This window comes from Eulemur rufifrons, chromosome 17 (assembly GCF_041146395.1).
Source record: "Eulemur rufifrons isolate Redbay chromosome 17, OSU_ERuf_1, whole genome shotgun sequence".
In the NCBI taxonomy this organism is placed as follows: domain Eukaryota; kingdom Metazoa; phylum Chordata; class Mammalia; order Primates; family Lemuridae; genus Eulemur; species Eulemur rufifrons.
The window spans coordinates 79601610-79615379 of record NC_090999.1 but is presented as its reverse complement, the minus strand read 5'-3'; the positions used below and the strand labels follow the sequence as shown (position 1 = coordinate 79615379).

Below are 13770 nucleotides of genomic sequence, written 5' to 3'. Positions count from 1 at the left end.
CTGATTTGTCATTCTGAAAACTTTGCTTGGCTGCTGTGTGAAAACCAGATCAGAGGGGGGCAGAGGCGGCAGCAGAGAAACCAGTTAGCTGTCGTGGTTACCCAGGTGAGAAAGGATGGCCGGTGGCAGCAGAAAGGGCAAGAAGATGACATGTGGCAGACAGGGTTTGCACGGATGTGGAGGATGAGGGGAAGGAAGGAGTTAAGGATGACTCTGAGTAACCAGGCGACAGGGGTTGCCCCTCACTGACACAGGAGCAAGAGTGGCTTTGGAAGGTGATTTCAAAAGTGATGCTCTGGACATGTTAAATTGAAGATGGCTGTTAAGGGCAGACGTCAAATAGACAAGTCCAGAGATTCCAAGAGATGCCTGGAGATAAAGGTTTGGAAGTTTTTAGCAGATAGATAGTTTCTAGGAAAATAAATGGGAATGCAGAGAATCAATTAGAGAAAAGGTGAGATAAACATGGTCCAGGCCAAGTCCTGCATAACTGCCCATGTTCAGAGGAGGAGCAGGGAGGAGGGGTGACTGAAGGAGCAGGCAGGGGGCGAGGACGGAATCCAGGCACTGGAGCCTGGCAGGGCAGGGAGTGGCCCCGGCCCACCGTGCAGATGGTGCCGAGAGGGAACGAAGAAAGCACATGGCCACAGTGGCCACACGGAGATCCCTGGTGGCCTCAGCGAGCCATTTCAGTGGAGGCAGAGCCTGACTGGGGTTTAAGAGTTAATAAAAGGTGAGGAGGAGAGAAACCACATATGCAGACAATTCTCTCGGTGACTAATTCCATATAATCAGCAATTACTAAGAAATTCCGGGCCTTGTGGCTGCATGGCTGTGACTCCCTGCGGTCTGGTCTGATTACGCCTCCTCCTCGGAAAGGTTCCTGGTGGCCGAGAGCCACTCACCGCCTCATCAGGGCTGGGCTCTTGCCCCATGACTCCCACAGCCCCTCATTTGGACTCTGTCTAATCACAGGGTCCACTGCTGGCCTTTTTATTTTAGGCAGGACACAACCTCCTCTCTGATGGCCCACACAGCCATGCTTCCAGGCTGTCCCGGTACACCGAGTCCCACCGCCGAGGCTGGCTTAGCCGGGCTTACTGGCCAGCCACCTTGGTTTGTCTTACTACTGTGAAACGCCCATGAGTCTGCCTCTTAAATTCCCTGTGTGTTCCACTGCTTAAAATTATATTTTGGTTATATCTGACTGTGTGGTTAGAGTAAGATTCAGAGGCCCTTCTGTGACCAGAAATAGCCCTCATGTTTGGTCAAGAAGTGCACATGCTGGGGTGGGAGGACACGTAACTGAAACACGCGTGTGTGTACGGGCGACTTGGGTTTTCATAGCCCTATGGTAACCCAGCATTGTTTTTACTTGATGGTATAGGTGTAAATTCGTGAGTTCCTCTGCCACGGGGAATAAAAGAATAAGGAACAGATCATGTAGTTCTGGCCATTCTAGAATGCATTACTATTGAGGGGGCATCCGGAACGCGTAGTGTTTCGTTTTTACTCTCTGCTGTGGGAAGCTTAAGAAAGTGCTCGTTTTTGGCCTTACTTAACCCTGTAAATTCTTTACTGAAGCCCACGCAAATTTAAATTAGGAACTAGGAGGAGCAGGACATGAATGGTTGAGGTTTCAGAGTGACTTGGATTAGCAAGCTGTGGTTCTTAGCATTTTCCAAGTTATCCTTTGCGGATCTGAGGAAGCTGTGAGCGTTGGGAGAGTGTGTCCCATGCGTGTGACTCTGCATATAAATTCAGGGAGTTGGTCCCACGAGCACCCGCAGCTCATCCTTAGACCCAGGTGCGTAAGTGGCCTGCCTTTGCGGAGTCACCTGGTAAGAAGAGGGGATGGGGGTACTTGTTAAACTTCAATTCCTGGGTCTCAACCCAAACCCACTAAATAGAATCCAGGGGAAAGAGCTGCTAATATTACTTTAAACCAGGGGTCCCCAACCTATGGTAAGTTGTATGATTATTGCATTACATGTTACAATGTAATAATAATAGCAATAAAGTGCACAATAAATGTAATGCACTTGGATCATCCCGAAACCATCCCCCTCCCCCACCCCGCCCCTGGTCCGTGGAAAAACTGTCTTCCATGGAACAGTCCCAGGTGCCAAAAAGGTTGGGGACCGCTGCTTTAAACAATTGCTCTAGAGCAGCACTGCCCACTAGTAATATAATGAGAGCCACACATGCAAGGCACATATGTAATTTTAAACTTTCTGGTAGCCACATTAAGAAATGTGAAAAGAAACCCATGAAATTAGCTTTAATAACATTTAACCAAATACATCCATAATATCTCAACACATCAATATTTTAAAAATTATCAATCAGATACTGTTCTTTCCTGTGGTGTCTTCAAATCCCGGTGCGCGTCTCACACTCACAGCACATCTCCGTTTGGACCCGCCACACTCCGAGTGCTCGACGGCCGCCTGCTGGCAGTAGCTGCCGTGCGGGACACGCAGGTCTGGACAAGGTGTCACTGGGCAGCGGGTTAGCATTTCCTGGGCCCAGAAGAGTGATGCTGCAGCCATCACTCTCTTGCTGGTATCTGGCTCACTCAGATGAAACAGGTGAAGAGGTGTGGCCTGCCTTTGTATCTTTGAATAAATGAGCTGATGCTACGATTAGCTCTTTCCTAGAGTTTCTACCCGCATGGCTCCCGGCTCCCCTCCCCCCTCCTGAGGCCAGGGCAGTTCCTGGGGGCAATTCTGAGCTCTCAGCAAGGGCTGCTCCCCTCCCCTCCCCCCAGCGAGGTTGGACAGGGTCTGTGAAAGCCTCCCCTGCCCCCCACTCCCCGCTTCTCTCCTCTTGTGGATCTTGCCAGGTTCTCAAGAGTTCCCTTGGGTCCCCTAAAGGCCTAGGTGCTGGGCAAAGAGGCCCCTTGTTTTGCGGTAGGACTGGGCTTTCCACGCCCCCCCTGCAGGGGTGGATGTGACCGGGGGAGGCAGGGATGGTGTTACTCTGAGTGAAGTTTTCTGTTGTGAATTTCTTACTGAGTTCATGGCTGACATTTTTAATTCTCTTCACAGTTCTCTGCTTTCCTTTTGCTCTGTTAACATTAGAATGAAAGATAAAGGACTCTAAACTGTAACAGAATACAGGACAGTTTAGCCAGAGGGAAGGGGGCATCCCTGGAGCTCTCCCAGCCTCCCCTCTGCAGGCCCTGAGGAAGGGAGCCGGCCTCCTGCCGCACCCTCCCACTTCTGGTAGGAGATGCCGCCGCTCTCAGATTGCAGTCAGAAATGCAGCCGCATCTGAGGAAATTTCTGGGTGGCTGCTAGAGCCCAGGACAAACACGTTCCCCCGCAGGGGCGAGCTACTGGCAGGCTCCCACAGGCCCTCGGGGCTGCCAGGCTTCCCTTAAAGATCGGTCCCTTCCGTCCTCTCCCACAAAAGCAGGCCTGGATCTTTGTGTCTTAGTTCCCTTTCTCGTTACCTGGTTTGGAGAGCCTGACTTGCCCTCACAGTAGCTAGAGGCAGAAATTATATGAGTTATTTGAAAAGTCAGGAAGGAAGAACCAGGGTCTGAACCGTCCGGGCACCTGAAAGGCGTCTTCCACCCTGTGGCCACCCTCCCATCGCCCTCGTAGAGAACTCCAGCTCACATACTTTGCAGAAAGCATCCAAAGTTGTAAAGATGTCAAGCAGGGCAAAAGCAAGGAAAGTAGCCAATGAAAGCCTCCTGTCGTCATCGTCACGTGAGTTAACTGTTACTGAGTTTGTTCAGCCTTCTAGTCTATCAGTAGTATATCGGGTATTTACATTCTGATTTTGTTGTTTTTTACAAAAGTTATATCCTATAGAACTCACCCTTTTCGCTTAATGTGTCAGATACCCTTCTGTGCCAGCGCGTCTCCATCTGCATTGTTTGAAAGTTTAAGTAGACATTTCAGCAGCGTGGGTGTGCGGCCGCGCAGCCGGGTCGCCCTGCTGGCTGCACAGGGCAGGCCAGCACCGAGGCAGGCAGGGCTGCAGTGGAGACAGGGTTTAATCCCACACACCAATCATCGGAGAGACAGGAGAATTTCTCCAATCTGCCTCCCTGAGAATTTGAGAGATGGGAGTATTTAAAGACAGTTTGGCAGGCAAAGGATTAGGCAATTGAGTTTGCTAACTGGTTCGGTTTGGGGCCAAATTATAGGGGTGTAGATATCATCTTCTTATGTGGAGTCAGTTCCTGGGTGGGGGTCACAATTCCAGTTGTGTCAGTTTTTCCGCATAGGCCGCGGTCTGGGTGGGTCAGCCAGTCCACCGCAACCGCAACCGGGGCCTTGAAGACATCTCAGAAACGACCTTTAGGTTTTGAAAAGGTGATGTTGTCTGCAGAGAAAGTTAAGAATCTTTTGTCCACCAGCTGTGACTCCAGAATAGCAATCATAGAGAAGCAAACTAGGGGACAGTGGCCGATTATCATCATTATTTTTAGCTAGGTCTGTGCCTTCACAGTTTTAGGCCCTGACCACAGTTCTCGCCTGGCACCCCTTTGTTGATTTGTAAAGGGTGGTTTCAGATACACCTAGTCCCCTGGTTGTTTCCGATTCTTGATTATTGTGACCAGTCCCAAATCCAGCTATAACTGATGTACCTTTAGGAACCTGTGCTCATGCTATCTCTGTGAGATAAATTCCTAGAAGTCAGGTTGCTTAATCAAGGGATGTGTTCATTTCTTATTTTGCTAGATACTACCGAATTGCCTTACAAACCAATCATGCTGACTGACATTCCTCACACTCACCGTGAGTCCTTTCTAGAGGAATTCCTTCCCTAAATCCTGGTTTCCCAGTATTTCCCAAGGACTCAAACACAGTACCTTCAGTGAGTTGTTCTGACGCTGTTCTAACAGTCACTAGAAGCCATCGCCCAGGCACGGGCGAGGTGCCCTGTGCTGGGGATACATTGGGAACCAAACCAAGTGAGGTCCTTGCCCCTCTAGAAGTTGACGTGCAAGTCAACTGCAGTACAGACAGTGACAGCCTGTGCTGAGAGTGGTACTAGGCAGAGTGCGGTGACAGAGGGACCTCAAAAGGGAGGCAGGGTGTCAGGGGAGGCACTGAGAATGAAAGCTTCCCTGCCTGGGTCTTGTGCTCCTGTGGGAATTACAGGAAGATGAGATGCTGAGTGGACACTGGAAACCTCCCTTAACTGACTCTTCCAAGTCGATTATTAATAGCTTGGGGTCCTGAAGAGCCCGTGGGACTCGAAGCTGCTTCAGCTGGGGAGTAGGGGCAGTCAAAAGTGTAAGTATAACTTAAGTACTTTAATGGGAAACAAGGATCTTTAAAAAACAAGAGTATCACGTCTACTCCCTCTACCGCTACCATGTTCGTTCGTTTCAGTGAGTAGGGATTTGCCCGGGGCAGGCAGCCTCGGCCAGACAGGTCTGTGTCGCTGAATCCCTGGTGGTTCCGGAGATGCTTCAACACTTGGAAAGGGTACGGAGACCAAGAGGCAGGTTTGCAGTCAGGCTGCACTCATCGCTGAGGATGCCAATAGCAGAAAGGAACTTCCATAAATAGATTAGCTTCGCTTCCCTATCTGGAAGACTAGAAACAGAAATTCCTGTCTTGCTCCTTTGTGACACATGCTTAAGATCTTTGAAGGGCCCTCAAGTAAGCCTTTGAGAACGCAGTGGTGAGGAGGTGTCCATCCATTCAGGGACAGCAGTGCTCTGAGCCCTTTCGTGTCCTTTCCTCACCCTTGCCTTTTGACTTTTTTCATGCGAACTCTTCCCCCTCCTTTCTGCCACCACTTCCAGGGTAGTAGCCACCTCCACCATCATCTCAAGCTGCTTACTTATGGCATGTCTTGTTTCTCTTGATATAGAGAAAAGAAGTTGAAGGCCAGAGTCCAGGAGCTGGTGAGCGCCTTGGAAAGACTCACTAAGAGCAGTGAAATCCGCCATCAGCAGTCAGCGGAATTTGTTAATGACCTCAAGCGGGCCAACAGGTAAAAAGCTCCCTGTACCTCCCCCATAGTACTCAGACTGATGCCCACAGGAAGGCCCGGCACCAGGGAAGACATTTCCATAACTCCTGGGAACCAACTCTGGAGAGTGGCAAGTCCTCACCTGCCCCAAGGTGTCCCACAGAATCCTAAGAAATGCTCAGTAAAGATGGGTCCTTTGGCCAAATGCAGCATATGTGGTCTCTTGGTATTTCATATAGTGAAGGTTCTGAGACTCCATACAATAAATGGTCTGTGTTTAAGCCAATGTTTTCCTAACAAAATTGGCTACAGAATCTTTTATTTGGGCAATGCCTAATATCCAGTGGAATACTTTATTTATTTTTAAGAGAGTCTCGCTCTGTTGCCTAGGCAACAGTGCAGTGGTGTCATCATAGCTGACTGCAACCTTGAACTTCTGGGCTTCAAGCGATCCTCCTGCCTCAGTGTCCCGTGCTGGGGCTACAGGCACGTGCCACCACAAGTGGCTGATTTTTCCATTTTTTGTAGAGACAAGAGTGTTGCTTTATTGCGTAGGCTGATCTTGAATTCCTGGCCTCAAGCAATCCTCCTGCCTTGGTCTCCCAAAAGTGCTACGATTACAGGTGTGGGTCACTGGGCCCAGCCTGGTGGAACACTTTAGGAAACACTACTCTAAGACAGTCTCAAAACTTTTGGGCTCAGAGCTCCTTTATATTTGTAAAACATTGAGGACTTCTTTGTTCCTGTAAATTATATCAGTATTTCCCAAATTAGAAACTAAAATCAAAGATAAACTTTTTAAAGTTTTTATTAATTCACTTACAAAAACAAACTCACTAGACATAATACAAATGGCATTTTAATGCCAAATAACTTTCCAAAAAATAATTGGAAGAACAGCACTGTTTTTACAATTTTGTAAATTAACATCTGGTTTAATAGAAGACAGCTGGCTTCTCACATCTGCTTCTGCAATCAACATCCGGAAGTGTATCTAGAATTTAACCTGGCTTCATGCAGATCTGTACTTGGAAATAAAAGACCAAGACCTCATAAACCCCTTGAACAGATTTTAGGGGTGAGATCCTCAGACCACTTGGAGGACTGCAGCTATAGGGGTAGTGGCTGCACATGGAAGGGATCTGGGGTGCCATTTTTGGGGAAGAGGGTCATCTGGACTTACCTGGCCTCACTCCCTGCTCTCACCCCCGGCTCTCATGCCTGGGCTATGGTAGGGACAGTCCAGAGGTCTATATTGTTTGGCTTGGCAGCAGTACCTTACAGCCTAATTGAGTGCTCTGAATCCTGCCAGCCAAAGCATAAAGGGAATTCTGAGCAAAACAAGCCTCTCTGCCCTCATCCTAGGTGAGGGCGGTTAGACTGCAGTGCGTCAGCAACATGCTTCTGTAACTTACACTTGACCATCTGTTGTAAGTAGCCCTGGAGTAACAAACAGACCTACTATCTATATTTAAATACCAGATTTCTGGAATTCACCTACTTTCTTCTCCATTTTGGACTTGGCCCATTTGGATATAGTTGGTCTGACTCTTAGAACTATTTCTGAGAGTGCCAGCCCCCAGCAGTCAGGCTGGATGCATCGTGGTTAAGGTAACAGATGAGCAGCCACTGAGTGTGGAAATCCTGGTGCTGTGCCTCCTCTTACCACTTGATTTCAAATTCTTACCGAAGAGGCTGAATGCAGTGGACAGGACAGCTGTGTGTCTTAATACTACTGAGGATGAATCTTCATTCTGATTTCCCTCCTCTCCCACATAGCAACCTGGTAGCTGCCTATGAGAAAGCAAAGAAGAAGCATCAAAACAAACTGAAGAAGTTGGAGTCGCAGATGATGGCCATGGTGGAGAGACATGAGACCCAAGTGAGGATGCTCAAGCAGAGAATAGCTCTGCTGGAGGAGGAGAACTCCAGGCCACACACCAATGAGACTTCACTTTAATCGGCACTTGGGCACCCAAGTTCTGCCCATGGGAGCTAAACTATAGCAGGCCCCAGAGGAGAGAAGGGCCCCGGGGGACAGAGTACCTGTTGAGAGAATGAGGAAAGGGAAGGTTGGCAGGTAGGTCAGCACTTGAACAATGGAGTGCCCCAGACTCAGCTCTTGGCGTAAGTGGCCCTGGTGACACCATGTGGACTGTACCCAGAAGTTCCTGCTCCTCCCCCACCCGGACCCACAATGGCATGTAAACATGCTCTGTGCCTGCTCAGCAGAACCTTGCTCCTGCTCTGCTCTCCACACTTGATTTCTCACTCTCCCTCCTTTTCTGGGCTAGAGGCTGTGCATCTGTGGATCCCAGGCATTTGTTTTTATAAGATTTTCCATTCTATTCTCATGTTAGCAGAGTGGGCTTATCTTCTGGCATCCACAATTTCTCCTCTTTCCTCCTCCTCCAGGGGAAAACTGACACACATTAAAGGGTCTGTGTGTGCTTCCAGCAACTAGAAGGACTGCTGGTTTGCTTAACACAACAAGGCTTTGGTTTTCAAGACACATGTATCAACTCTTAAGATATAGGCCGCCACACACAGGTGCTCTCTGGGAGTCACAGATCATGGGCAGATGGTACAGGTGTTACTTACAGTTCCAGATACACTGAAGTTAAAAGCAGAGCCACACCAGGGCTGAGCTGGAACAAATCTGTATCCAGAGAATAAAAACTTCCTTCAACTTCCATTTTGGAGGCAGGGCTGAGAAGGGAGCTCTCTTGTGATTCCAGGATTTTTCCCTCCCAGTGGAGCTTTATTAAAAGCCAAGACGTAGAGCTGAGAATCCTTTTGATACGTGTAGTGGAAATAAAATTTTATTAAGGGTTTCTTCAAGAGCAGAGAAGCATTATCATCACTTGCCGCCCCAGGGCACTACCTAATTGCTGTTCTGCTGAATTAAAACTCATCCACGTGAGTATCTTTGTATTGCTGAACCTGTCTCTATATACGGGTGAGAGGCTGTGCATTGTCAAACATGGAGGAGATAATGAATGTTTTGCAAAACTGGTCCACCTACTTAAGAGTGCTACTGAACCGCACCAAGTTCAAGACTTAACTCCTGCTGTCATGAAGGGGGGAGAGGGTGAGGGAATGGTTGGTAAGGTCTCCTTTCTTTCCCCAGATGGTGATGGTTAGCATATGGTGCTTACAAGGTTAAATTTCAAGCAAAATGTTAACAGGGCCAGGCAGGACCAAAGTACCTAAAAAATTCTTTCCGGATAGTCTTTTATCTGAACATAAATCCTTATTCCTTTTCTACAGCAACCTTCACTGTTTTACCCCTTCTTTGTCTTTCTGTCCAACACTGATACACTTGAAGGACCACTTTCTGGTTTTTCAGTAGCACTAGAGAATCCACCCAAGCTTCCCTATGAGAAATGTATTCCAATGCCAAGGTTAACTACAAATTAACGTCTGCTTTTGACCAGGTCACTGTAGTAGAGTCACCAGGTCCATGAGCTTTGAGTGGGTCTCTTCAGAGAGCATAACAAATTCCACAGCCTTCTGTACAATGGGAAAGGATACTCCAGCCACCACCTATCTCCACCCGACACCAAATCAATTGGTATTAGGCTGGAAGGACCAACTTTTGGGTGCTTTGATCACTGTGAAAAAGCCCACTGGCTTCTGTTTCTATCATCTTTTGGTCAAAGTCAAAGTTAATTCCTGTAAGTGACTTTTTAAAAAATTAATTTTCACTCTTTGCATAAAGTTGCATTTTGTCACGAGGAAAATGTTTTGGCTGAAAAGTACATGCAGAAAAAAATGTGTAATAGATGATATCAGTTTTCACCATTTTTCCAGCTTGCCTAGGAAACATTCTCCCCTCAACAAAGTGGGATGTGCATGGCTCTCTCTTTTGTGATTGAACAGGTATCAAAATGGACAGTTTTCATTAGCACCACCCCCTGTGGCTGAAGCAGTAATAAAATCCTGCCTGCTGACTTCTGCCTCCATTCTTGCGGCAGGTAAACTCAGAGAACCCACCCTTGAGGCCCTATAATGCCTCCAGACAGGAGAGGCCGCACTCAGCTCCCGTTATGGGCCCCGGTATTACTCATCCTACCTGGCCTTAGTGAGTTTACACGTTAATATAATATTTTCAACTATGTGGTGATCTGGGTGAAAACTATTTCCCAAGCAAAAGTGTTACTTCTATAAAATCTGTAAAATAAAAAAGCTATCAAATAGTTGATTTCCTTTCCTTGTATTTTTCAAGTACTCCCCAAGACAGAATCCTTGTTGAAAGTGACCTAGCCGGCGCTTGGTTACGCTACTCGTGGGACCTACTGAACTGTGCGGATAAATCAATGACTGCAGGGGCTTGGGTAATTTTCCTTTTTTTGTATAACTCAGCTCTACTGTATTTCTCTCTAAATAGGAGCTGGTTTACATCAACGTCTCCATCAGGGGTAAACAATGATCTTGATCTTAACTTTTATTAAGTTTTTAAAACCTTCAGATTTTCTCCAGTTTCCTAAGTGGTTATCCCTTTTAGACAATCGCCTCCCCTGTTCAGAGTTTAGTCTTTGGCTCTTGGAGAAATGGGCATGGCGCAAAAGGACCCATTTCCCAGTTCCCTTGAAATATATTTCCCATTGCTAAATTGAGGCAAATAAAACCAACTAGGCAAAGAGCCTGCTGTCCATAGCTGGAGTGCCATTAGTGCATGAGCCCACCAGCTGGATCTGATGTTCTGCCAAACCCCAGGGGTACCAGCTACCAAAACTGCCATGGACTTGGAGGCAGTAAGATTCCTTAAAGTTAGTTATGATTAAATATACTGTGAGCAGATAGTTGAGATTTTTCACACCATCCATCTCATGCTTTAGCCCCAGGTGTACACTAGATACTTTATCACTGCAAATGGAGGTAATTACCTGTTTCATAGTCACTCTCATCTGCTGGCATGTCATGTTTCTGAGGTTAATGTCCATGCCGCCTGAAACTGGAATGTTAGGTTAATAAAAAAAAATTAAGTGCCAGTTAAACATAATTGCTTAATTCTCCTTTTAGATGCATGTACTTCTTACTAAGTCTTCCTCTGAGCCCTCAGCAATATTTTACAGAGACCTCAGAGAACTCTAAATCAGAACCTTGACATTTTGCAGAAAGGCAGTCCAAACTAGAGCCTATCAGCTTTTCCTTAAAAAGTGTTAGGATGAGGGGGTAGTAAGGATTTTACCCCACTAAGGAAAACCTGAAACTATTTGAAAGTCTTCTAGTTCCTAGATGGATCCAGATTAGAATAAGTAGAAACAAAACAAAGAAAAAATGCCCCCTAGTTACCTGAGAAAGACTAGACTGCCTACGTCAGTGGCATGAATTAATTTACAGTTGCCTGTTCCCTTCTAAAGGTGCTTCCTCTGACCCACAAAAATCATCCTGCAATTATTTTTTAATTCTATCATCTCATGCTTATGTTTCAGATGTGATATCAAGACTATAGAAAACACCCAAACTTTTATTAAGTGTCCTTTTCTCCATAAAGCTTTAAACCATTTGCAAACGCATAAATAGGAGATATCCCATTAGTTCTATGAACTACTTATAGCTTCACCTACTCCTGGATGCAGGAAACAGAACTATAGTTAGGAAATTCTTAGAGCCCAAACGGAGAGACTTCTCTAAGGGGTGAAATTTCTGCGTTGAACTTAATTAGGGTGCAGCCATACAGTTGCCAAGGCTTTGCAGGGCAGGGCATGCTTAAGTCACGTTTTGTTTTTTCTGCAGAGGGTGACAGCTTTGTAGAACACTATAAAAATTTTCAGGGAAAAAAAAAATCATACAGCAACAATTTTTCTGTTTATCCAATGGAACAGCCTATTTGACAAGGAATAATAAAACATCTGACTCACCTTTGACTGAGGCTTGCAAACTCTATAGAGTTTCTAGAAGAGGCATAACCTGTTCCAAAACAAAAATTATGCCTTTGCTACACAGTTCTTGAAGTTTATCTAAACCCTACTCTAGTTAATTGAAACCCTGTGTTTGTATACAGGTGAGGTTAAAAGCAAGCTCTGAACCTATGGCCTTCAGAAGTACCTTCTATTATTTCATACACATTCACTAAGACAGATATGCCTTTGGCTGCCAAGAACTAACTTTAGAATTGGAAACAGAATTATCAATTAATGTAACGGTGACTGCTGTCACCATAGCATCACTGAGCACTCCACTGGGTGTTAAAATAACAAGTGGGAAAGAGTATAAAAGCTGAATAGCAGCTGGTCATGTACTCTTGTTTTGCTAATACCTGGGCAGAGAAACACAGTTTCACATCCAACCATTACATTTTTGGTTAAGAATTATACTGGATAAGTTCTCTATCACACTGCATCTGAGTGAGATTTTGCATGGGACCAAGATAAAAAATTATTCAGTCCCAGAAACAGCGACTGCTGTTGGATAACCACATTCTTCACTAGTACTCGATCTTTCCATATTTACTCACCTGCTATTAAATCTGAAATATCAGCTCAGCATAACAGCATAAGTTATATACAAAATTCCCCCACATGCACACTGATGTTCTGGGTTAGTAGTTCTTCCTCTACTGCTTTTGCACTTTTTACAAATCAAATTCATGTGGAAAATGTTCTGTTTGTAGAACTCATAGTATTCACTTATAGTGCTCATGTCAGGACTGCCAAGTGAGTAAAGCCCCTGATAATCTGCTTTTGTTTGAACCTAATGCAAAGAAAATGAAACATGCTCACTTCTCTTCTATGTCTAATCAGTTTTTAGACACCTTGTCAAGACTTATTTACTTTGCATGAAATTTAAGTTTTCTATTTGAAAATGTCCTACTTTTATACCACTTGAATTATTAGAAAAACCTGCTTGAATGTATTGTCAGTTATTAAAGCACATGTGATTGAGTTTGCATTTATCAGTATTGTTCTGTTGTTTGTATTGAAAGTCTCATTTTAAAGTTGCTACTTAACACTGTACTATACCTTGTAATTTTTTAGATTTTTCACTTGTATGCTTTAACTGTTTCCAGATGCCTTTAGTTTTAGCTGCTGTAAAATAGCTACTCTGTTATTTGATATAGAATTGTTTTTTAAAAACTCCATTTATTTATACAGAGACATTTATAATATTTTACAAACATTCTTATATTCTGAATAAATATTTCTAATTCCATGGTGTACTTTCACTGTCTTAATTAAAGGGTAAGGTTGTCCTCCTTTTAAACTATTTGCTGGTCATAAATGCAAATATCTAACCATGATGCTTACATTAAGTCAAGAGCCCTAGTCAAAGCAGGGGGGCTAGAACTAAGACTATATTATTAGATCAACAGCCAAAGAAACCTCACTTATGGCCAATTTTTATTTGGCTACTTTTTCAAATTCAGCATAAATGGACATTATCTATTGAAGGACCTTTTTTTCCTTTTAAAGATCACTGAAATAGGGAACCTAAGAATTGGAAGTCTGAGGAAGTCATACATGACTAAGAGAGCAAGAGGCTTTGCAACATGTCTGTAAGAGGAAGAATATTACAAGGCTGTCAAGTTTTCGTTATGGAAGCAAAGTACCTTCGACAATAAGAATATAAAACATCTTGGTCATTCTCCATTTCAAGATTTTAAATAAAAATTACTATTATATAGCTGGGGCATCAAACAGAAGAGGTATTTCTTTCTCCCCTAAGATCCGAGGTCAAGCATTCCTATTAGTAAACCCGACTGTAGTAGAAAGTTAAGAATTGCTGGATTTTATATATCCAATTGACATCTCAAGCCCTCCACTATAACCCTGCTTTAAAGCAACAACTACAACTTAAATGTTTGAAATAAAGAATACA

General features: G+C 44.9%; 1 protein-coding gene across 3 annotated transcripts in view; it reads left to right on the top strand.

The window, feature by feature from the left end:
• Positions 1-12955, top strand: part of MCC (MCC regulator of WNT signaling pathway) — a 253060-nt gene extending 240105 nt beyond the window's left edge. For all 3 annotated transcript variants that reach the window (XM_069492730.1, XM_069492732.1, XM_069492731.1), the window contains exons 16-17: positions 5845-5967; positions 7726-12955. In XM_069492730.1, the coding sequence (XP_069348831.1) occupies positions 5845-5967; positions 7726-7906 (304 nt within the window). In that variant the 3' untranslated portion in view covers positions 7907-12955. The remainder of the gene's footprint in view (positions 1-5844; positions 5968-7725) is intronic.
• The last annotated feature ends 815 nt before the right edge of the window (positions 12956-13770 follow it).